At 34.0% G+C, this 26557-nt stretch overlaps 1 protein-coding gene across 1 annotated transcript; it reads right to left on the bottom strand.

The window, feature by feature from the left end:
- Positions 1–91: 91 nt before the first annotated feature.
- LOC106711038 (protein stum) lies at positions 92–22276 on the bottom strand. Its single transcript, XM_045684678.1, has 10 exons — positions 21573–22276; positions 8915–9054; positions 6443–8834; positions 4011–4371; positions 3204–3424; positions 2946–3072; positions 1276–1402; positions 784–864; positions 504–617; positions 92–363 (listed from the first exon to the last, which is right to left on the bottom strand). The coding sequence occupies exons 1-10, from the start codon at positions 22247–22249 to the stop codon at positions 278–280; spliced, it is 4326 nt and encodes a 1441-aa protein (XP_045540634.1). The 5' UTR covers positions 22250–22276; the 3' UTR covers positions 92–277.
- Between the last annotated feature and the right edge of the window lie 4281 nt (positions 22277–26557).

The raw sequence follows: 26557 nt of genomic DNA, 5'->3' as shown, positions 1-26557 counted from the left end.
GCTCATATTGTTTTAATATAGTTAAAATCTACATAAGTACATTTACAATATCTTACTTCGATTTTCTGGAATTCATTCAATATTTCTTGAAACAATTTTAAACATCATAACGGTCTCCACTTTCCATTCCTTTCATTCTTCGTGAAAAATAGAGACAACAATAATTTTATACAAGTGTCACGATATTTGACAGTCAGGGTTAGAGTTTGACGTGTGATTTTGGCGCGCTGTCAGCTGTCAGCTGTCAGCTGTCACTGTCAGTGTCAGAGACATGTCGCTATGCGCGCGTGTGGTTGTTGGCGGTGACGGGCGGCGCTTCCGCCTCCTCCAGCGCGGCTTCCGCTTTCAATTTACGATATTTACCTACAAAGAATAGAACAGTTAATTGCTAAATAAAATTTAAGACTGCTTCTCTGCGCCTCATTTAGAAAAGAGAAGGGTAGAAAGGGAAATCTGGTAATGGTAAGAGAAAAGATGTCCAAAGTTTGTAAAGTGGTACTGACGCGATATCCGCACCATGATGGTGCCCCACCAGACAGACCAGCCCCAGCCCACCAGACAGAACAGCACCGTGAACAGCTGCCCACAACCTACCATCACGTTGATCAAGAACGAACCTGCAAAATATGCTTTATAAACATCTAATTACGAAAAATGAAACTATGTCCGAAATAAACACTTAATGCATTATATTTATCCTTATATAGAAAATAATACAGTCTTTAATTAATAACTTAATTAAATTACAATTTCATTGAAAGATGTGTTATTATTTTAACTCACCAATCCTATGTCTCGGGCTGTCATGTATCCCGAACCTCGGGATTCCGAAACATAAACAGAAGAGCCCGCTGAATATTGTGCCTGAAACATTGATTTTTGTGTAAGTTATTGTCCTACGTATTTCCAATCAACAACTTCGAAGTATCGAGGCGATTTCAAATTTAAGCAGCAAATTTTATTCAAGACGACTAATATTACGAAAGTTTAAATCGATGGATGGAAGTTTGTTATTATAACTTCAAAACGATTTAACACATTTCGAAAAAAATTGGCACAGATGTTGGACACCGACCGGAAGAAAGTATGGGCTAAGTACTAAGTTTATTTTAATTTCGCGCGATTTGAGTCGCGGGCAAAAGCTCAAGTCCAGCGACAAATCTGCCAACACTTTTCACAATTTACATGGCGCTCCTCCTATCAGGTACCAATAATTTAAAGTCTCCGAGATAAAGAGAACAACGTATTGTTTACTAATATTGCATATCAGCTCACCAAGTCCGGGAACCACGATGTTGCAAAGTAAACAGAAGTATGCGAGCGGCGCCGGCAGCACGGGGATAGCGCCGCGCATCACACTCGTGTGCTCCACCAGGCTCGCGTCCAGCTTTGTACGAGTATCCTTACAGGACAAACACATAATAATTACATTACAAATTGTACGTCATCGGATTATATACGTCCCCACTGTCAAAAGGATTCGACTCTACAAAAACTTAGCAGTGGTTAATAAAACAAAGTAAGTAACAACCAAAATCAGGATTAAGAATTTCATTTCACTGTCTTCTGTGTGGCCCCTGTAATGTCCACATCTCTACTTTTCTGCTCTCAACCTCTTTCCCTTCTCACCTTCTTAAAAGGAACGATTGGAAGGGTAAGGTTAAAGGTAGGCAACTCATCTGCAGATGTTTATGTGCAGCGGTCGCTTCGATATTTCGGCGAATCAGGTGGTCGCATGCTCGTTTGCCAAAAATGTGTTTTTTCTTTGCGTTAACACCGACTTCGACATCACAACGCTGCGGTACAACGTCCGTGTGACGTTAATCTAAAGATGCAAGATGTAAAACAATGGATGACTTTACCTCCACATCACCATGAAATTCAACACGCCGTTTATTGGACTCACTTGTAACTATTATTGTTACATGTTGAGATAGTTGAGGGGACGACGGATTTAAAACCGACATTTTTTTTTCTTGTTTGATGTAGAAAATAGAATCAACAGAGAGAACTGACAAAAGCAACGACGATGATACAAATGCAGTATTCCGAATTGAAATCAAAACACATTATTCCTTTCATTTTAATGTAATATCGATTTGTTTGTGGCCATTGTTACGTGACCTTGGCTTTTAACAATTTGTTGTTAGGTTAATTGTATAAAATTTGTATCGTGGCAATGTTTAGAGATGATAATCTTGGTCAAAGAAAACTTTCTCACGCGACACGCTCGATGTTATATTGACATTTTTGTTACATTATTGTGTTTGACTTACGAAAATCACACGAAAAGTTTGATTGAATTTTATTCTATTATAGAATTCACTAGAATTTCACTAGAATATAAATAAAAACATTCTCATATAATTTGATTAAAGCCGGCATATAAAAATCTAATTAATTTACCTACACTTGGTTACTTTAAAAGCCTCACCTCACATCAGTAAATCGTACCATGTAACAACTCATTAATTTGATGACTGTGCGTAAAATATATCGAACAACACCTCGAATGGAAAATTTAGTCCAGTACTATACATAATCCATGACGAATGATTACAAAAGATATTAGACAAATTACTTTTAATTGTACGTTAGTTTTGACCTCTAATATATGCTACGTTCCGAAATGATGTGACTCAGATTGCGTGAGGGAGGACTTATGTCGAAGGTAACGACTCAGTGGACATTTTGCTTTTGTTTATAATGATACGAATTTCTATGTATTAAGCAAGTTTTCACAAGAAATATAAAGCAAGAAAATGTCTGTACACTGCAATTAGATAATTTGGTTAATTACTGATGAATATGGTTCTTAAAAATGGATATTTAGACTTCATAAAGTGATTTTTTTTATTAAAATATCAAACATGTATGTTCTAAGATAGAGATTCCTCAAAGTTCCTACACAAAGAGACTTCGTAGTACAGATAGTGTATACTTACTTCAGGGGGTAGAGTAGGAGAGAGGCTCTTGTTCTTGGAAAAGACGCTCGCCCGCGGGCTGGAGGCGGGCTCCGACTTGCGCCGGCAAGCGCCGCGCATCCACCGGCATAGGGCGAAGTTGCAGCAACTGGTGTACGATACATTCATTATTTATGTATTAAAATATAAAAATAAAACGTCTTTTTAGACATTTAGAACAATTTGCTCGGAGCCTATATATACATATTGTAATCAAAAGGTTTCAAAAAAACCACTAACGTGTTTGGCGTGCTATCGCTGAGTATGCTGTCCCTTCTCTCGACATCCTTCCTCTTGCGGCCGCAGCAGCCAGCCTCGTTGACGACGGGCGGCGTAGTGTCCGCGGCGACGACCCGGCGTGGGGCCGACGAGTCACCGACGCGCCGCCTGCAGCAGCCGCACAACACGTCGCGGAGTTTTCGCTTGCGTTTCGTTTCGCTCTCGAATTCTATCGTTGCCGCCTGTTTGGAACACAGATAATGTATTATTTTGACCCATTTTAATTACTTGTATTGTTAATAAAATTCTGGTTACGCCCGATTAGTGTTTGGGTTTGTCGATAGGAAACATCTGTACGGGTCGGGTCGGCAAGCTCGACAGTAAAATGATCCTAAATTTAATTTTAAACATAAGTTTAAATATGTATTTAGTAAATTCGATACAAAATGATTATTTAAGTTCTAATTAAAAGATTAGTTTAAAAATCAACATTTTAAATTTTAAATGTCACATTTTCACGGAAAAGCCATGATCCCGATCAAACTTCCGATCACAAGTTGTAGTTTTTTTTCATACTCTATAATCTGCTTAACATAACACGAAACGTAAAAGAAAGTACTGTTATTTCTTAATCCTTGAACAAGAAAAGCTTTATTAGAATGTAACACATTACAATTTACAATTTGACCAATTCATTTTTGAGTATTTTCGTAAAATACGCAAAACGTTAAGTCGCATTCAATTTTTTACCAGATTTTAAATATTTTTTTTCATTTATGGTGTTTTAGACGTCAGACAAATAGGTCTACTAACCCCTTTAATACTTACTTTACCAGCACCAACTTCAGCGACAATCTTTTCTGTTTCCGCATCTTTCTTTTTGAAACAATTCAATTTACTGAGCATTCCTTTCTTTTCTTTCGTTCCTTCCTCATCTTCTTTTTCTTTTGATTCTTTTCTTTCATCTTTTCTTTCTTCTTTTGGTTCCGATGTTTCTCTTTCATCATCTTTCGGCTTCATGCAACAAGAGCAACAACTCTTTTTACATTTTCCCATTAATCTTAAGCAGATGTTTGGTTTTTTCTCGACTGGTGTGTTTTCTTTGCTGTCATCAGGGGTCTGCATTTCTTGTTTGTTTTGACGTGATCTCGGAGGAGGTTTGGGTGTAGTACTTGTACTTTGCGGGAAACTGAAAGTCGGGGAAGAAAGTTATTATTATTTTTTAGGATAAATCTTTAAGGTGCATACAATGTTACGAAAGTTAGCTATTAATTTATAAGTGTGCTTTAATTTGATGATAAAAAATTACCTTAGAAGCGATGATTCTCCAGGATCACTAAAAAAGTATAGTTACGATAATACGAGTACATACAATTTTAACTCCATTTGTATAATTTAAGGTGTATTAATTCAACTTTATGAAAAATCCGTATTTCGAATTTAGCTGAACAGAGATTCACTTTATAAATAATTCTTTATTAAATAAAGCATGCGTTTTTTTTTATAAAAAAAAATTACCCGCTAGAGAATCCATACCGCTTCGGCAAAAGTTCATTTGGTAAAATATACACTGTTCTATTGTGAAGCATTATTTACAAGAAATTGAATAGTATTTTTTTATAATTACACATTAATTATCACGAACGGTTGTATATAAATTACTTGGAACATTTTTAATTTGGACATTTGCATTTTACATTTTCGCGCCATGCTATTTCAAAATGGCGGACGCGCGGTTAACACGACGGGTCATGTTCGACTGGCGTGAACTAATTTCTTAAGGGTGAAATTTCTTAAGGGCTGTTACGAGTTCATACAATTTTACGCATTCATTTGTACACTAAAATATGCCAATGGCGTGAAACTTGCCTCATTTTGTGCATATTATATTCTTTTGTATACGATTTGTCAATGAAATGTACATATCTACAATTAGTAGAACTAAAATTATAATTTAATAAGTTTTTGTGTTGTTTTCTTTTATTATTTAAACCATTAAAAAAGTAAACTATATGTAGATTACTCATTTCTATTCGCTCCTGAATAATTTAATATTTGTTAATTATCATTGTAAATGTATGTATTAAGTATATTTAACCATGATAGGTTAATAGTTCTAAAAGTGAGTAAACTTGGCCCAAACTCTTCTTTAATATAAATCAAATCGTCCAAGTCATGTACCGCGCAGTCAGTTAGGGCTGGCAACATTTAATAGGCTATTAGTGTACGCAACGGAAATTAAAAAAGATAGCTGTTAATATTACGAGAAAATTGTATCTACGGGTCATACAAGGGCGTTGATCTTTTTATATAAAACTAGCTGTTCCCGTGCGGCTTCGTCCGCATAAATTTCATTAATTTTGGTTACAGTTGTTTACTTTGCGTTAAACTTTCAATTGCAAATGTCAAAATTCAAATGGTCAAATGACAACGAAGGCTTTCACCATTCGCTGAGATTTACCGTTATCACATCTACCATCTGTGATGTTATTGGCTTGCAATTTTTGTCCCTTTCTTGCATTACAATTTTTTAAATTTACTCATCTCCAAAATTTAATGGCGTAAATAGCCTAAAGCGTGTCGTAAGTATAGGATATTTTATTACAAAATTATTCAAAAATATGGCGTTATTGCTACGATCCTACGTTACAAAGAATTGTGTATTTAAGTTTTATTATATTGGTATAGATACAGATTGATGGAATTATAGTTTATTTTAAGTTAGGCAGACTAATAAGTACTAGACATAGATAAAAAAATAAGTAAGAATTTGATGGAAGGTGTAAGGAATACACTCTAAAACGATTTAACAAAGCTTGTTAATCGGAATTATTAACCGTTACTCAAGTTATTAGTTAAGATTGTGTTCTATAATTTTTATATGCTTTCAATGTTTTACGATCTCAGTAATTATTTTTGTTCCATTAATGTTAGTCTACTCTCGGTCTTGTATACCGAATATGTCGTATGTAATTTATGAGTCGTGTGACAACCCTATTGTCGTATGCTAATAAGGTAGGTGGTCACGCCACGCGGTCAGCGCGGGGCCTGGAGCTAGGACGCGACTGACCAAAGGTATTTTCTATAAAACTATTGATTGTGCGAGTATCGACTTACTGCTGCACTAACAGACAGTTAAGTGAAGATTTAATCTACTAAATCTACAATATGGAACTCCCTCAGTAACTATTTAACAACTTTAAGTGCGGCATTAATAAAAAAAAGTCATGTTGGTCACCAAATTATCAACTCAAACTTACCCGCCATTGCTTGTTGCTGATTTATCAGACACGCTGCCATCGGCTGCCTTTTTCTCTATTTTGATCTTCTCTACTCCTGGCGTTGAATCATTCGAGCTCTGTACTTCCACTTCTGCATCTCCTTTCACTAAAGTTTCCGTCATTTTAACGATATCTGTTTTTTTAATGTCATGTTTATTCTTTGCGTTTACAACGGTGACTATTGGCTCAATGTTTTCTTTGATACTTTCTTTCTGTTTTTCAATATCATGTTTAGGATCTTCAATCGGTGTTATTATACTATCAACAATTTTTGTAGCTTCAGAGCGCATTTGTGCAGTTACCTTTTCACTTGTTTTTTCGATTTGATCTTTCATTTTATTTAAATTGTCCTCAGCTTCTACTTTCGCATCATGGATGTCAGATTTTGTTCTGTCTGCAACATTTTTAAACGTTTGTTTCGTCTCTGAAATCTTTTCTTCAATTTTTTTAGCCGGTGCTAGAATATTTTCTGTCGATATTTCCGGTTCCTTAAGTATGGAATCAATTTTTTCTTTCACTCGTTCAACTTGAGGATTATTGTACGGTGGTTGTAATAACTTCAGTTTAATATTGTCATCGCCGTATAAAACTTTTGTAGGTTTTGGTGGTTTTTTGTCGTCGTGTTTTCCGTTTTTTTCTTCTTTAGAAGCTACAGGTTCTTTATCTTTAGTCCCGGTTAAATCTTTTAAAGTTACATTGTGTTTGGTTATTGAATCATCTTTTACTACAGACTCATCTTTATCTCCTTCCTTAAGAGAGTCCTTCGAACCTAATCTTTCAAAAATACCTTTCTCCCGGGCCTTTTCTAACGCGACTGGCAGTTGGTTGGTGACGGTAGTTACAACTTCCAATGGTTGGGCAGTAATGGCTGCGGTTGTCATAGAAACCACATTTTTCTTGGTTAGTATGACTATATCTCCTTTTTCGTTCGTAATTTTGTCGTATTGAGTTTCATTATCCTGTTTAGTTGTGTCCTCATCATCCTTAGCACCGTCTTCAGTTGAACTTATTTCTTCATTTGCAGTAACGTCGCCTTGTTTAACCTTTGATCTGGTCTCTAACGATTGACCTGTGTTAGCTTTCTTAACACCTATTTCGTTCATTTTGCTCGTCGATTTGGCTTTCTCGTTCAGGTCATTCTTTTTGTCTTTATTTTTAATTAATTGTGGTTTTTCGTTAATGTTTTTAGTACTTGATGTTCGGGTCAGGCTTTTCATGCTGCTAGTTCTACTCATTGGTTTTTTGGCGTCTTTTTGGTTGACGTTAGGATTTTGTGCAGCTTTTGTACTCGGTGCTCTCGCTGCTACTTTAGAGCCAGTCGTAACTTTACCATTGACCTTCTTCTCGGGACTTGGATCTCTGCTAGCAGCCCTGCTGGTTTGTCTAGAAGTTATTCTAGATGTAACAGGTGTAACGCCGGCAGTTTTTACTGACTTTCTTGCTGTTGGTGGAGGTTTTGGAGTAGTTTTAGCAGAACTCGATTTAGGATCGTCAATAGGACTCTTGTTAGGAGTGCCAACTATCGGCGAAAGTCGTTTAGTACTAATCGCTCGATTTGAAGGAGGAGGACCTCCTTTGCCGGGAGATATGGGGGGTTTGTTGTGAACGACACCTGGAGAAATATCTAGAAACTCAGCGCTTTGACTTATAGCGCGTTTATCGTGTACTTGACTTCCAATTTTGATCGTTTCGTGAATACTACTCGTACTATTGGATATAAATCGTTGATTTTTATTTAAATTAGAGTCGAAAGGTCGTCTATAATTAATAAAATTTCGTGAATTCCTTGTTGGCGACACTGAATTCTGTCTTTTCGGTATTTTTGAATTTTTCGGTGAGGTATCATTTGATTGTGTTTGAGTTTTAGAAAGGGAACTTAATCTAGATTTATGTATTGCAGGTTTTGATTTGTTTACTGTAGTTTTTGCTGGTTCCTTTTTACTTGCAGGTAAGTTATCATACTTAACTGTAGACGGTGAGTTTGATCTTGACTTGAGATTTATTTTGTTCGGAGAACTGCTTCTGGAATTAACTCTAGATCCTACTCTACTTCTACTTGTAGGTTTGTCTAATAGTCCCATTTCTTTTAGTAAAGCTTCTTCCTCTTGCTGCCTTTTGATTTCAGCTTCCGCTTCATGCTTTTCTCTATTTAATTCACTTAATTCTTTTACTTCTTCCATATTCGCTTTAAGAAAGTTTCTCGGGGAGCGTGGTCGACTTAGAATGGTAGGAGGAGGGATGGTGGCCACTTGGGCCATTTTGGAATTGGATTGTGAGCTGGTTCGTTTTCTTGATGGTGAGCACGATCTGGAGTTGGCCGCTGAGGTTTTAGGAGTTGTATGTCGAGAAGTTTCCTCCCGGAAACCCCGCCCTTTGGTAAAATGTACAAATTAGTTTATATTATAATATTTTATAGATTGGGAATAGTGTGGTTGAATAATAATAGATTACCTTTGAAGGGTGATACCCTGCCGGTTCCGTGGCGGATGTCCAAGGGCAGTGACCTTGGGCTCGTTGGTCGCGAAGGGTCTGGAGGCTCAGCGAGGATGGCGAAGGATTTTTCCTTTTTTCTCTTGCTTGTTGGCACAGCTCTATTTAACAAAGACAAAACATATAATACATAATAAAGCATCTCAAGAGTTTATAACTCTTCTCAAATCTTTGATTCATGATCTGAATCAAATATAATTAACATTTAAAAAATAAAATTAATGAATAGAACTAAGTTTGTTTTATGGTAATGTCATCGTTCATTGACTTTAGAAAAGTATATTTCGTATTAACATAGTCGATAAAAGGCTGTAAATTATAAAAAAATGGCCTGCCTCTGCCGCGGCCTTGTCTGTCCAAGGCTAGTGTAGGTTTGAACGGTGTTCTTTAAGTATCGAAACGAAGCGTTGCGAAGCTTTTTTATTTAATTTTAACCAAAATGATTTTGTTACATCACAGTACATTTACTACGAAAGTTTTAACATATAATTAATTTAAGATTTCATTGTTTTTTTATATATTAAAAGAAGCAAACGAGCAAACGGCTGCTGAATTCGCCGAAATGGCAAAGCGACCGCAGCCCATAGAAATTCGCAATTGCAGATGCGTTACCTTTAATCAACGGCGGAGGAGACGCACAAATAGAGAATATTTCACCTTCCTATACATCTCCTCCTCTATCAAATCCACTTTCCCTTCTCATCTTTTCCTTATAAAAAAAGTGTAGATAAGATAAAAGACAAAATTAGGCCTCCGGCTTCATATTAATGTACCTATACATATGTATTGAACTTATTTATATAAATAAAAACAATTTTAATTTTAACTGAACAGTCCAAATCTTCAGTTAAAACTGAAGGTGTGAAGATGACTCAGAGAGAATAAATCATAAGTAAGTACTTAGTTCTCGAATCGAAATCGTAACGTTTCGCTTCGAGCCCACATTCGCTAACACCCGACTATAATAAAGCCTGAAAGAAATTGGAGCACGCGTTACAAGGATCTAAGCCGTCCTTGAATCACAAAATAATGCATACACGGTAACAAAATGTTATGCTGTTTAATATTCATTCGTATAATAATTCGCTTCGGCACAAAGAAACGTTTAAGGCGACTTTTAATTTCGTATTCGACCTTACTACCCACAGAGTAAAATCGCGCTAGAGGGAACATGAAAACTTACTAACTAAAAATTACGTAGACGATGTGTTTTTGTATATTTTATCAATTAACATATTATATTATGATATTGTTGCATTAAAACATAGTATACGAACTGATAGTTAACTATATAGTAGTTTTGCTATTAAATTATATGTGATTAGATGTATGTACATACAAATAGATAGCGTACAGTGGTCATCATTCATGGTCCGATGTGCGCGAGAACTTTCGCTCGCCACGCACTGCTACAGTTTACTTTATTGCGGTGTAAGTTATGAGCGGAAGCGAGTCAGCAATATTGATATGTGAATGTAAAATTTTTTTGTTCCGTTGACTTTGAAATTCGTACTTTGTTATAGAAAATATCACTAAATAATTCCTAGTTTATGGATAAATACAACCTCTTTATCTATATTATGTTCTACGTTTGTATGTATGTTATTTTTCACATGAGATATTGAAGGACGAGTTAAATATTGTCGTCGTTACATCTATTTATCGATCATACGTTAATACGCTATTCAGGTATATCTTATCTTACTAATATTATAAACTAGCTTTTACCCGCGACTCCGTCCGCGCGGAATAAAAATAAAATAGAAAAAGGGGTAAAAATTATCCTATGTCCTTTTCCTGGTTCTAAGCTACCTGCCCACCAATTTTCAGTCAAATCGATTCAGCCGTTCTTGAGTTATAAATAGTGTAACTAACACGACTTTCTTTTATATATATAGATGCGAATGTTTAGATGGATGGATGGATGTTTGTTTGAAGATATCTTCAGAACGGCTCAACAAATCTTGATGAAATTTGGCGCAGATGTGGAACATAATCTGGAAGAGCACGCAGGCTACTTATTAAGTTTTTTTTTAATGACGCGCGTAGAGAATCGCGGGCAACAGCTAGTTTGCTATAATAAATATTAAAGCTAGTAATGTCTGTCAAGGTAATAACAATCACCAGCTTAGCTCCCACTTAATAAAATAAGACGGTATGCATTTGTGCAATTGAATTTCCCACATTTAAAGACGATACGCAACTCGCCGAACCTTGTCACTTAGCCCACGCATACTCACGCACTATGACTAATTGCAAGGTTAATTATAAACAACGCGAATCTTATCCAGTCGTGTCGCTCACGTGTCGTACGATCGTAAAGAGTCATTTATTTTAATACCATAATAGTAGAATTATGCATAAAATAATACAAATTATGTAGACAGATATTTGTAAGATATTAAATTACACATAGAAGTAAAAACCCAAGAAATTGACGATAGCTATTTGCAAGCTCTAAGGAAACTCTGTTCCACTTTACCGTAGAAATTAAATACAGGTGTAGAAAATTGTCTCCTCATCAAGACATGGCAAGCTATAAAATAAGTTAGTTCTAGAATTTATTAGCTCACATCGTAACCGCACAGACTGTTATAAATTAAATTGAATTATTAACTAGTGAAAATGTGAAATGTAAGCATGAAAGTAGTACTCATACGTTGTATTATGACTGACTAACCGTGGGTTTCTGAGACGAATATCTCTGTTTAAAACCTATCGTCATCCCTTTCATTATTTTTTTTTCTCAATTTTGGTCTCAGAAACCCATAGTTAGTATAATTGGTATAGTCGTAAGGGCTTTTATTAGATTTTTATCTATAAATCACATAATTAGAGTTACGCTTTGATTTTACAGTTAAAGACTACGGGTAGAAAACAACATTTGTGTATAGTTGAAAAGGGAGATTTTATAAAAAAGTGAAAACTAGATGGCGCTGTAACAAATCGCAGTGACACCTGTCATAAATTAACCTAAAAAATAATCAGAACGAGAGATGGGATTAGAAAACTTACGAAATAGGAAACATCGTTTGAACAAAACGCATGCAAATCGGTAATGTAGTAGATAATAATCATACGCTCACGCTTGTTAAAGATTGCAACATGTCTGTTCTTTAGAGTTAGAACAATGGAGACGACGTAGGAGGCATCGGAAGGTAAAGCAAGTGAGCTCATGCAATGAGAAAGTAATTACACTAGACACAGCTTAGTACCACATCGATTAAAACGACATTTGGGTGATGGCGATCAAAACGTCAATGCTGACTGTAATCTCCTTTCAATGTCAATTAAAGACACTAATTTTCTTTGAAAGAACCGAGATAATAATATTTTTGTGCTATCTTTTTTTATATTATAGGCTGGCAAAGTAGCATGCGACCACCTGAACATGCCAAATAACGAAGCGACCACTGTCCATGCCCACTACCTTTAATCACCAGAGGAGAGGACACACAGAAATAGGATATTTAACCTTCTTATGCGTCCCCTCCTCCGCCAAATCCACTTCTTATAAGGAAAGGATGGGAAGTGAACGTGTGTTAAAATTAGGAATCCTGCATACACAGTCATCAGACGAAACGCGGAATTGCTTCAACTTCATGCCTGTCTTCTGTGTGGTCGTGGTATTTCAACAGTCGACACTTGTTTACCCAACAAATATTGCTGTTATGAGATCTACCACTGTTAAAACTACTATTTCAACAGATATGGAAACCGAAACCCACGTAGTCAAACCATTTAAAATCATTAACATAAATACTTTACAAACTTTAAAAAAACAACACCCTGTAATACTAAACAAGTCATTGATGAAAATGATATCAGCAGAAACAATAAACTCTCCTAAGTTCATTCACATGATACTGTTCTATCTATGAATCTACATCTGATAGTCTGTTTGTACTTTGAGAGTGTAGGAAGACTGGCTGGGATCCATCTCGAGATCTTGATTTACGCAACATCTTGTAACTTAGTGTAAGAGAGTTAAGATAATATTTAATTAAAGTTAGTTACATAATTCCTCGACGAATTGTAGAGTTGAAGATGCTTTGAGTATAAATTAAATAATAAATTGAAAAGTATTACCTACACTATAGCTGACTATAAAAAAAAAATGGGACCCATCTGCACGCACTTCCTTTCGATTCAAATAATTTTTATCAAAATCGGACCACCAGGGGCGGAGTTTCGCGGTAACACACATAAAAAAAAATACAGTCGAATTGATAACCTCCTTCTTTTTGAAGTCGGCTAAAAATTGCTTGAACATCGCATGTTGCGAGTCTATGATACGTCAATTACCGTCCCATGGTCCTTCTAAATGCAGCAATTATTCACACAGAAGTACTTTTCTAATACTCGATTCATTTTGTAGGCGAAGACAAAACGTCTGGTTATATCGAAGTAGAGATGAAAATAAAAACGTCTGAATAGAATATATATCAATAAACAGAGACCTGTAGCAATTGAGTTTTGGTTTGGTCTCTTTTAGGTATGTTCATAAGATAAGATGAACAGTACTTAGTGTGAAACATAAACATAAAAGTTGTCACAACTTTTGCATTAAAAGAGTACCCTTTTTATGAATTTACGGATGTTTCGTTTAAATTTAAATATTTATTTAATTTAATCTATAACGTACGCTCATAAATTAGATAGCATACTGAATTGATTATAAAATTGTATTAATCAGAAATAAAAACCGTACCGTAACCCGCTTTCCAATTCGCACAAATTATTCTTAAATAAACAAATATTTAATTACTTGAATACAATTAAAATGTAATAAATTGTAAGACGTTACGTTTCATTATAAACATGGCGTGGAGATATAAAGCCTTATATTACGTAAAACTAAATAAAAGTAATATTAAAACACTTTTTTCTGATATTTTGTTTCAAATTGGTTTTCAAAAAGTCTATAAAGTTAACTATATTTTTCATTATAAAGACTATTTTACTAAATATGAAATTTTGATGCATCGTTTGCGGACCTTTTACGTAATTCTTGATTTTTGCTCATGTTGTCTTGACTTTATATTGTTTACTAAATTAAACGTAGAAATATCCAACTATGGTATAAGCGATAATCCTGTGTTAAAGAAAAAATATATTATACGAAAATAACCACATTTAATATTAACCTAGTTAAATCCAACAGAGTGTAAGGCGAGCATAAATTCTGTTTTTAACCCACTAAACTATATTTTCTCAATAAACATACTAACCCCTGTGACTTTATGTTAATTTTATTAATAAAATATTCATCAAAGTTATTTAATATTTGCACATCTTTGTAACAAAAAGCTTGCATGTAGAGTCAAAGGTTACGCGGTTTATGATTCGTGTTCTAATGTTATCTAGGAGACTAGAATAATTTTAATTAGTAATATAATGAAGATAGTGACATAATTAATCATTAAATTACAACGAATAAGTTACATTAAATCTTTGTTGTAATTTAATAAAACTTTCAGCAAGAAAACTGAACTGAATGGTTTACGAAACTTGGTGTGGTCATTAGATGCTAATGTAGACTATAATAGACTTTACCTCACCTGTATGTACAGATAAAACCTAGTGTGACAAAATTGGACAGTGTGTTACATGAACTAATGGCTATTTAAGGTTAACCCGTTATGCAAAACAACTCTCATCAGTAAATACTCATAAAACATCAGTCTTCTTTCTACATTTCAAATTATAGTATTATTTATAACTATATTAGTGATGTAATTGTGGTTAATTAACCATAAAATGTACATTTGGTTTTCGATAGACGACGCAGTGATGCATCACGAAATGCTGACACAATATCGTAATTAGAACTGAACGAAAGTTAGGTTAAAAGTAAATCCGTGTATGGCCACCTTAAGTGGTATTATAGTAGACTAGCTGTCGCCCGTGACTCCGGTCGCGCGGATTAAAAGTAGCCTGTAGTCAACTATGTTCTGCGTCTATGCCAAATTTCATTAAGATCCGTTCAGCCGTTTCACCTTTCATCCATTCATCCATCTAAATATTCGCATTTATAATACGAAATATTGCTCAAGGAATTTAGTGTTAGTGTTTTTATTTATTTATTTATAAACCAGTCATTGTAATGAATTGCGAATAAACGAAAGTTTATCACAATGCATACGTTTAGCAATAATTGCTTAAGCGTCGTCTGACGAAAGGATTTAAAGAATCGGTATATTTTTGTCGCTTTGATAAGTATATCACGAGCCAATTTTATTTCCTGAATAACTTTTTAGAGAGTATTTATGCATTTTTGCTCTTGATATTTGTATTTTTAACATAAATTTCCAAGTTTCTACGGTTATTTATTTAGTGACGATAGTGACTGTGTAAAATTCTCCAATTAATAAAGCAATAATTCTTGCCGCTCTAATTCTTCATAAAAATATCGCAACAGTAATAACTATTTCCTCTCTCTACTTATGTATTTTTATTATTTTAAAATACGGATTTAATAAGATTAATTTAATGTTAGAAACAAAGATAAAAATATAGTTTATAAACAATGCAAACTGTCATAAGACTGTAACCACAGACTGTATCAAAAAGTTGACAAACCAAAACAAAAGATGCAATACACAATGTACAACCTTAGTTTTTTTTTGTCATTTACACAAGGTTGAAAAAAAACGTCAACGATACAATGCCATGGACTTTGGCAAGGTTGGCAGCATTGAGAATAGTCTGTGGTTTATAGTTTTGATAAACATGAATACTAAATAAAAAAAATCTTCATGGTCTATGGTTCTGATAATGATTTCCGTCGATCTCAACAAGTAATGTAGCAAATTTTCTTACTTGAAGATACTAACAGAAAAAACAAAGACATTTTTATGCCGTCAGCAAAATGTTTACGAATTAAACTAAAAAAACACTTGAGTATTTAAGACAGGACATGGCGTATAACTAATTAACTCTAACCTAAAGCCTACTCTGATTTTATAGTGTAAATAATTAAGTTTTAACAAGGCATATCCTGCCAGGTTAGCTATAGTATTCTAACATTTACATACTAACACAATTCCACGGACATTTCCAACTTTACGCTCCTTAATTAATGCAACTGGCACAATTAGTATAAAGCAGTGCTACTCAATCTTTATGCTGATGACGTCACAGAGGACAATGTCCTGCATTTACTTACGGTAAGTTTTCATTGCGGAAAGAACTTTACAAAAACTTATTGTTGTATCTCATACCTCTCATTTTTTACTACAAACTACTTGATACATAGAAATAATTAACCAATTGTTTAAAAGCTATAGTTTTAAAATATTCAAATATTCAAATTATATTCCATAAAAAAATTAAATATAATTTATTATTAATAATGTTGCAAAGTTTGACAAACACTGGCCAATGTCACCGTATAAACGCGTAATTCAACGAGAAACGTATTCATTATTAGGATTATAACATTTCTACATATTAGAATGTTTTATATTTAACATATATTTGCTTTTCGTAGTTGTAAACTTCGAAAGGAAACCCTTTAACTAAAATGGCGGCAAAATTCGCATATTTTTAGGAATAGGCAATCTATACGTTCGTTCATTTCACCTTTTAAATCATATTAGTACATGAATGAATCACCTGTTTTATATAAATTTTACGTATTTTTGTTTGGTTCGAAGTTGTTTTTATCCCAAATCCTATTTGAGTAGTTGTATTATTAACGAGCGAACCTTTACAGCCTTTTATATCGCGTCAGACCATACAAGGGTACACGCCTACGAAGCCCATGTCGGATTTTTGCACCTGCAAATTGAATCCTAACACATTGCAATAAGGCTATGTGAGATCATCGAATGAAAGAAAATTATTTATGTTATAGCATTAGTTGAAGTTGTTCACCTTTTTATAACATATAAATAACGGTATAGCAAATGACATAAGTTTAGATAACCGTTAATTATCTGTGCAGAAGATAAAATAAAGTTTTACCGCGTCTACCACAAATAAAACAATATTGTATTCATATCAATTCATAAAAAAGAGTTAAGAAAGTTTTATATTTGCCAAAAATAATTATCACCATGTTTAAATAATAATCGTCTATGACAGATTACTTTTTAGCGCGCAAAATAAAAGAAAAAGGTAAAAGCACTACTCGCTTAGAGCCATAATAGAAAATGAATATTTTTTGTAATAATTTTATCTAGTTACGTTGTAGGAAAATCCCCAGAGATTCAGTGAATTAGGAAATGACTACGCTAAATTACATTACGAATGTTTTTGCCACTAATTTCATACAATTGTAATTCGCACTCAGAATATTAAGGTTAGAAAATATTATGTAGTCTGTATTTTAAGTAGTATTAATAATAATATTAAAAACAACATAAAATACAAAATAGTAGCAACAGAATAATGTGATAAAGACAATTTGTTGCCAAACCTATAAGAAATAACACTATGTTCCGACTGGATTAAGCTAGAATCCTATTTGGGTCAAGCGCATATAAAGAAAAAGCTGAAGTAAACATAAAATATGTCTATTTTGCTTTGTATTTTATACTAAAATGGGAGGGTTCCTTCTCGGTAGAGTTGGCAAATGCAACAGCTGTTCTACAACTGTTGTAACGTCACCTGATTGTAACACGGGCCATTGTGGTTTATGATTAATTCATCGTCGACAGGAGCTGAGATAATTACAATTGTAACATTACGTAACATAATAACATTATCATTACGAAATGCATCCGTTTATTTTGTTAACATTCGGGTTTAAATGTAACAAGATGACGTAAATAATTCGCCAATGATTTTGCTTTGACTTTTTTTGATAACTAGCTATCGCCTGCGACTCCGTCTGCGCGGAATTAAGAAATAAACTTATCGTATAAGTTCTTCCAGACTATGTTCTACATGTATGCCAAATTTCATCGAGATGTGCCGTTTTGAAGATGCCTCCAAACAAACATCCATCCATCCATCTAAACATTCGCATTTATAATATTAGTAAGATTGGGTATAGTTCTTTATTTGAGATCGTTTTATGAACTGCAATAATAATAGTACGTTAAAATATAAATAGTTCGAATAGGATAAGGCACTTTTATTCATAATGTAAAGATAAGAGAATTAAAAAATCTTACTAATAATATAAAATGAGAATATTTAGATGGATGGATGGATGTTTGTTTAAAGGTATCTTTGGAACGGCTGCATCTATTTTGTTGAATTTTTTCATAGACGTAAAAAATACATAGGCGACTAAATTTTATTTTAATTCCGCGCGGACGGAGTCATGGGCGATAGTTAGTATTTTATAATATAGGCAAACATATTCATAATTCTATGGTTGATATATAATATTTGTGTTTTATCATTATTTTATTTATCCCTTCTTGTGACATTTAAAACTTGTAAGCTACATCCATACAAAGAAAATGAATTCAATAGTTTATTTTTAGCTTTCTCACTAAAAGTTTCAAATAAATGTTCCCATAGATATTTCCTGTTCCTGCCGACACATTCTAAGCGAGTGATTGATGATTCCGATGTAGAATAAAAGGACGAAAAACTCATTAGGAAGTTATTTTTCTTGTCCTTTTTTAATACAAAATTAGATTTTTATGAATTAAAGATGGAAGTTTATACAATAGCACGTTAAATGGCATGGCGAATGTTTAAATGGATGGATGGATGTTTATTTGAAGGTATCTCCTGAACGGCTCAACAGATCTTAATGAATTTTGGCATGGATGTAGAAAATAGTCTCGAAGAACACATAGGTTTACTTATTACGTTTTATTTAATGCCGCACGGACGGAGTTGCGGTTGACAGCTAGTAAAGATTATGTATGGTTCCAACTTAAATAATTGTATGTTAGTAAAACATTTTTACGGTACACGCTTTCTAAAGAAACAAATGATAGATAACAGAAATCTGAAATTCTCATTTTTTATTATACTTCTGAAATAAAAAAAAAACAATGAACGTCGTGCAAATTTTAAAATTATAGGATACGTATTTACGTAGGAGACATCGAAATATCAAGACATACGAAGAATTGTATAAATGCAATAAAATTGCTACAACCCACACAAATTAAATATACTTTTGTTAAATTGAATAAATATAGCGGAATCAATTTTCTTTAATTGGCATCCTTATAAACATAATACTTCTTTTGTTGACTTCCATACTATTGTAAATATAGGATTTAAAAATATATATACATGTAATTTTGTAATAAGTAATTTAAATATAATTTATTTATACACAATGAGTGTAATAGTTTACGTAGTTTGTAGATTTAAATAAGATTTAGTAACTGTCGAAGAAATTAGAAGTTTTGTAAGATTTTTAATGAAGCAATAGCGGCCTCGAGTCGATTTTTAAATCATGATAACAATATTCATGTACAATACGACCTTACAAATGTTTATTATTTTTACAATAAAACTAGCAATTTATTAATAAGTTCAACTTTCTAAAAACAACAAGCCCAATTGTAGTTGTACTTATCCCTATAACACACCGCGGAATACAAATCAAGTGAAACGTAATTCTTTAAAATAATTAACTATATCGGAGCACCAGGAACTAAGATCCTGGATGCAGGTTGCACAGGACCGATCATCGTGGCGATCTTTGTGGGAGGCCTATGCCCAGCAGTAGGCGTTACGTGACTGAGAAGAAGAAGGAACGAAGATAAGTAGTAACACACAAAAAAGATGCGAATTGATAACCTTCTCTTTTTGAAGTAGGCTATAAATTAGTTAATATTTGACTAAGAAAATTTTACCATCTAATTTAACGTACAGCGAATTGTCATAATACGTTGTTATTTATCATGTTATGAAAAGCTTACGATCTATTTGCATTTCCATACCCGTGAAAAATATATTACCCTAGTAGTCAGGAAAAACGATGAATCCTTAGAAATCGCTTCGTCTGCTTCAAATAAAAGTAAATAACTAACGTTAAATATTAGGTCCTTACATATGAAATTGGCGTTTTGTATGGGAGGAACAAAAAGTCGAATATTTTTTAATATAATATATTTAATTAATCAAAGTATGAACCATTATTTTCTATGCACTTTTGCCATCTCATAGGTAGTTCATTGATCCCTTTACTAAAAAAACCAGTCGGACGGGAATCAATAAAATCTTTGAAGGCGATTTGGACTGCCCCATCGGAGTTGAATTTTTTCCCTTGCAAGAAGTTATCCAAATTTCGAAAAAAATGGTAATCTGTTGGAGCAAGGCCCGGGGAGTACGGAGGATGTCTTAGACTTTCCAATTGAAGCTCTTCTAATTTAGTAGCCGTCTGTTGCGCAGTGTGTGGTCTAGCGTTGTCGTGAAGCAGCAGTGGCGTGGAGCGATTGACGAGCCTAGGTTGTTTAGCCGCTAGCTTTTCCATCATGGTTTGCAATTGCTGACAATAGACATCAGCCGTAATAGTCTGGCCAGATTTGAGAAAACTGTAATGAACAATACCGGCACTAGTCCACCAAACGCTTACAAGTAACTTTTTTGGGGTTAATTTTCGCTTGTGGCAGGATTTGGCTGGCTGGCCAGGATCCAACCATTGCGCTGAGCGCTTCCGATTATCGTAAAGAACCCATTTTTCATCACAGGTAATGATTCGGTTTAAAATACCTTCATTATTGTGCCGGTTTAGTAATGTAACGCAACAGTCGACGCGCGTTTGCCGGTTTGCTTCAGTCAATTCGTGAGGTACCCACCTTTCAAGCTTTTTAATCTTCCCAATTTGCTTCAAGTGAATTAAAACAGTTTTATCACTAACATCGCAGCCTGCAGCTAACTCGGACGTGGTTTGCGATGGATCCGCTTCCACAATAGTCTTCAACTCTTCATTATCAACTTGAGTCTCAGGCCGTCCACGGGGCTTGTTCTGCAGATCGAAATTTCCAGAACGAAAACGTTGGAACCAAAAACGAACTGTGTTTTCTTTTGCAACACGACCGCCATACACATCATTCACCCTTCGAGTCGTTTCCGCAGCACTAGTGCCACGGCGGAACTCGTACTCGTAAATAATGCGATATTTTAAGATTTCCATTTTGTAAAATGAGTGACGCAAACAGAAAAAAACAGAAGAAAAAAAACAAACGAATGACGGCCATCGAACCACAAATACATGAGTCTATAGCTGTACAAATTTGAATTTGGAATTCTTTACCAAAGAGGAGAAATTCGTGATTAAAGTGGCCAGTACGAAAAACGCCAATTTCATATGTAAGGACCTAATATATGTAGTGGTTAAAATATAAATATTACATTTATTCAACAATTTAAAACGCATGATGGTTTTTATTATCTTCGTTGCATTAGAACGTGAAAAAATACACCAGTAAAATCGTATGTTTCGAGGCGAGGAATTACTTTATACTATCAAAGGATTGTTTGTTAAATTATTGTAATTATATGTAAAATAAGATAATTATTGTTCAAATTAGTAATCGTTATTTATTTTTAGATTGATCGAAAAATTAACTAACACTTGTTTTGTTAATTTTGAAGTTAGTTACTATTTATTTAATTTTGTTGATTAAAAAAAATGAATTATTTAAAATTGAAATTATAGTTAAAAATAAAAGAGGTTCTATAAAAAACTCACGGCAGACTGGCTGGAGGCGACTGTGACGTCACAGGATCGGTGGACAACACTTTAAACGCATTGTTAACTTTATCACTTTTCCCAGCTCTGTTCACCCTCTTCCCGGAACCTGGTGCACTGCGCACTTCAAAACTGTCCGCTATAGTTCTCACTCGATTCTTACTCGGACTCTCAACACTTTGTCTCGATGATAGATCAAAATATCGATCCTGGGCATGGATCAACTGAGTCACAGTGAACGCGGGAGGATCATCTTCGTCTGAATTTTTAATCGATGTTTTCAAATCAATTTGAGGTCCGAATAAACTGTAATCGAGTGTAATATCTCGATTGAAATATCGATCGTCTTCAATGTCTTTGGACGGCGATGATGATTTAATAGTGATGTCTAAGTCGGCGAGACGCAGTGAGCGGTCTGAGAACGCGTAAGGCGTGTTGGCCAGCTCCTCCTCGATACTGTTGTATCTACTTCGGAAGAGCGACGGCGTCTCCCCTCCATCGTACCTGCCGCCGAACAGATCGTATCTACCGAAGCGATTGTTGATTGTGTCGAATTTGGGATCTTTTATCCCGTCTTCGGTCTTCAACTTGTTTCCGGTCCGGACTGGACTCGATGTTGGACTCATATCGATGCGTAGGATACCATGTTCGTCTTTGTATTTTAATTTTAGCGCCATTTTTACATTCTTTGCCGTCTTGCAGAGTTTTTTTTTATCTGTGGACAAAGAAATGTTTTAAACTATTTAATTTGTAAATACGCACAGATTTTAATTATTTCTACAATTATAAACTGGCATAGAAAGTTAAATAAATATTATATGAAGTAGTGATTTTTTTATTTATTTATAACAATAATATTCAGAGTAACCTTTTCTGTTCTGTTCTAACAAGAAGCTATATAGTTTGCCTGTATGACTGTTATATAATAATACAAAGAGGTTATGAAGAATTTCTTTCCATTTATACCATCTTTATGATTCACTTCAATATATTTTAATGAATAAAAGACTTTCTTAACAGTCTATATGAAGTGTCTATTGTAAATACATGAAAGGAGATGATGGAATAGATCAAAATACAATGGTTACGATATATTTCTTTCACAAAGCTTCTTAATCGCTTACGACAGACAACCTAAATAAATATGTTAATAAGGGTGGAGTGCGAGTGCCAGCGATATGAACATAAAAAATATGTGTAACAATATTTAATCTGTGTTATATCCACTGTTGTTTAAACCAATGATATCAATAGCCATCTCGCATAGCAATCTTACTAATATTATAAATGCGAATGTTTAAATGTATGGATGGATGGATGTTTGTTTGAAGTTATCTCTTGAACGGCTGCATGGATCTTGCTGAAAGGCTTATAAGTAGAAAATAGTCTGGGAGAATACGTAGGCCACTATTTTTTTTTCCCACGCGGAAGAGGTAACGGGTGACAACTAGTGTTTTATACAGGTGACACTTGAAAATGACGTTTTATTTTATGTGACAGTCAAACAATGAAATACAGAAACTTCTTTGAGCGCATTAATATTTAAAAGCATTTTAATATTTTAAACTCAAAGTAGTATTTTTCAATTCCGCTATTACTGTGGCCATAAATAAATCTAAAGCATTCTTCACAAAGTTTTATTACGGTCGCCTGCGTTATTCCTTGTCGTTAATTACAAATAATGTAAAATATGTTCCCCGCAACCCGCAACCAGCGACCCGCTACCCCCTCGGTCCGAACTAAACTCGTTCACTGTTCACTTGCCCTATTTATTTATAAAACATTCATACTTCATTGTGTATTCGAATTATAACGGAATTTGTTATTTAACTACAACATGCCGACTTTGTGTAAAGTTAGGTCAGTTCAGTTCATTGAAAAATTGCTTATCGCCGACCATTACGACGCTTTGTCGAGAACTTTGATCGAGATCAACTTATGAAAAATTAAATTTTGTTTGTTATTATTTAATTGTTTCTCTTGTGTTATTTTCAGATCAGTATTTTAAATCTTACTAATATTATAAATGCGAATGTTTAGATGTTTGTTTGAAGGTATCTCCGGAACGTCACAACGGATCTGGATAAAATTTGGCATGGGTATAGAACATAGTCTAGAAGAACACATAGCCCTATAATGAAGTTATTTTTAATTCCGCGCGGATACAGTCGCGGGCGATGGCTAGTTATAAATAAAATGACTGGTATTTAAATTGGTCGACAAATAAAGTGATTTTTCTTATCTAAATGATGTTTTTTTTATCTGTTCTTAGTTTAAAATATGGAGTTTTGTCTATAGTTAAAAAAAAAAATTGTAAAAACTAATAACTAAAATTTAGACACGATAGAATTTATTAAAACATTCGAGTTCTATTTTTAGCACGAATAATTTCAGACTTTACTGATGGCCTATATACATAGATTATACGCAGTTCCTAGCCTCAATTCGACAACTACCCAGTGGTCAGCCTTGGCACAGATCGTGCGATCTCATGATAAATATATTTGGGGGAACTTTTCGAAGGACACAATGTCCTTGGTCAATTCCACCTTCAGGGTAATTCGACCACCCTAATACATTTGTATACAGTTTGGAGTATTTCGTAACTTGTACGTGATATTTAACACCCGATGTGTATAAATTAATAGAATTTAATGTGTTTATTATTTTGGGTTTCCATTGATTTCATATTTGTAACAAAACATATTGTTATACCTAATGTTTGGTATAATGCTACGGAGGCAATGTTGTACAAATGTTATGGCCACGGAAAAGCATAAGTATTCCTGTAATATGTAACAGTTTTTTTTTATTTCATATTGATAATTGTTTAAAAAAAAATTTGCTATGTATTAAAAATATATTAAATTAGTTTTTAAGACAGTTTCATCGTAGCAACTGAGAGGTATATTAGAGAGTAGTGGGTCAACAGAGACCTTTAAAAGTATCGTTTCAATTATTTCTGTTTGTTACATTAGATTAAAAATATTTTGATTTCTGCCCATTATTGTCTACCTTACTACATTATCTACCTTATTGTCTACATTATCTACCTTATTGTACGGTAACGTGAGTGCACGTTTTATAGAAGTTTAAAATAAGTTTGCGTCGCTGAGACATTGTTAGAATAACATAAACACAAGTCGCAAAGTTAAAATGACTTTATGATTACTTCATAACACGATATCTGAATGTTAATCGACTTTACGAAGCCACATCGCTCTTCTTTATAGGATACTTTTGAAAAGTCTTAAACTATCACCAGTGATAGAAAAATTAAGAAACAAAAGGTTAACATGGTATGGATATGTTATGAGGAGAGAAGTAGCATATGACAAGGATAATTTAAATATAAAAGTTATATAACACCCCCTGGAATAAATCTATATATATAAAAGAAAGTCGTGTTAGTTACACTATTTATAACTCAAGAACGGCTGAATCGATTTGACTGAAAATTGGTGGGCAGGTAGCTTAGAACCAGGAAAAGGACATAGGATAATTTTTACCCCGTTTTCTATTTTTTATTCCGCGCGGACGGAGTCGCGGGCGACAGCTAGTAAAATATAAAACAAAACTATTTCTTGCTTTTACAACATTTTTCACAACTTTTATTTCTCAACTGTTTTATTTCTTCTTCCATTACGCACGGCTTCGTGTTACCAGCCAGTACGACCTCCTAGGCAGCTTACATCCTCTGCCGTGCTACAAGGAGGTTCTATGAACTTCAATACGCGTTATACAAAGTTGTGGGGTAAAGTGCTAGGGATAGGCTTAGGAAGAAATGGATAGATTGCGAGAATAGTGACACGACCAAGGAGTAACGAATGAGATAATGGAAGATAGATCTGGTGGATTAAAACTGATGCGTTTACCCTACCTTTTAATGTACATTCAGTAAAAAATGTTTATAATTGTTTATTGTCTTGTTGTAATAAAGTACCAATATTTGATTAGACACGTCGAAACTAAGAGTTACCTTAATCCGACGTGCCAACAAGTATGCACTATAAAAGTTGAAATCAATATTTGATCCTTGAGAATGATCATTGGAATTATTTTAATAATATTTGTATGAAACAAAGTACAAAATTATTGCCTTTTAAACAATAGATCATATATTTATAAAATGAATTAAAGATATTAATTAAAAATGATGATATGCAAGAACGTAGAGTATAAATAAATGAAGCATTGTGAACTACTACTAGGGGGAGGGGGAGAATTGTGGTGAGAATAGATACAAAGGCAGGGGGTTTGTAAATGTCTGTCAATAGGGAAATTGTCTGTTTCCGCATCCGAGTGTCATGTCAGTCACACGAAGTCATTTGCTATTTAATACGAGAATAAATCGCGCGAATCTTTCCTTTATTCAATCCGATACAAAATTACAATCTTACTAATATTATAAATGCGAATGTTTAGATGGATGGATGGACGTCATCACCAAAACGGCTGCATGGATATCGCTGAAATTAGACATTGATGTAGAACATAGTTTGGAAGAACACATAGGTTAATAAGTTATTTTTTAATTCCGCGTGGACGAAGTCACGAGCGATAGCTACTGTTTTATAATCACGTGCGTTATTGTGGTGTAATTATAGAAAGCAATTTAGTTCAGAATGTCTTAACAAAGCTGAAACTTGTTTCAATAAAAAGCTTTTTTAACTCTAATTATTATGTACTTATTTCACTTTTTATACGCACATTTTGTTCTTTTTGTCTTTTAAGAGTTTTCATGCAAAGAAAGTTCTTGGTACGATCTTTGTTTAATTTGATTTTCCCCAAATTTGGAAGCAGTTTGTTGAAATCTACATCTTTATTAAGTACCGAAGAAAATACTAGACAAAACATTTTTCATAATTTACTATTGTCTTGATCTATCGACTAGTATTAGATAGCTTTTAACGTAAATCAAAAGAATAGAGATAATGTCATGTGTGAAAGGTATCTAACGACCATTAATCAATAGACAAAATAGA

The sequence above is a fragment of the Papilio machaon genome, chromosome 27 (genome assembly GCF_912999745.1).
Source record: "Papilio machaon chromosome 27, ilPapMach1.1, whole genome shotgun sequence".
Taxonomy (NCBI): domain Eukaryota; kingdom Metazoa; phylum Arthropoda; class Insecta; order Lepidoptera; family Papilionidae; genus Papilio; species Papilio machaon.
This window is presented reverse-complemented; position numbering and strand designations above follow the sequence as displayed.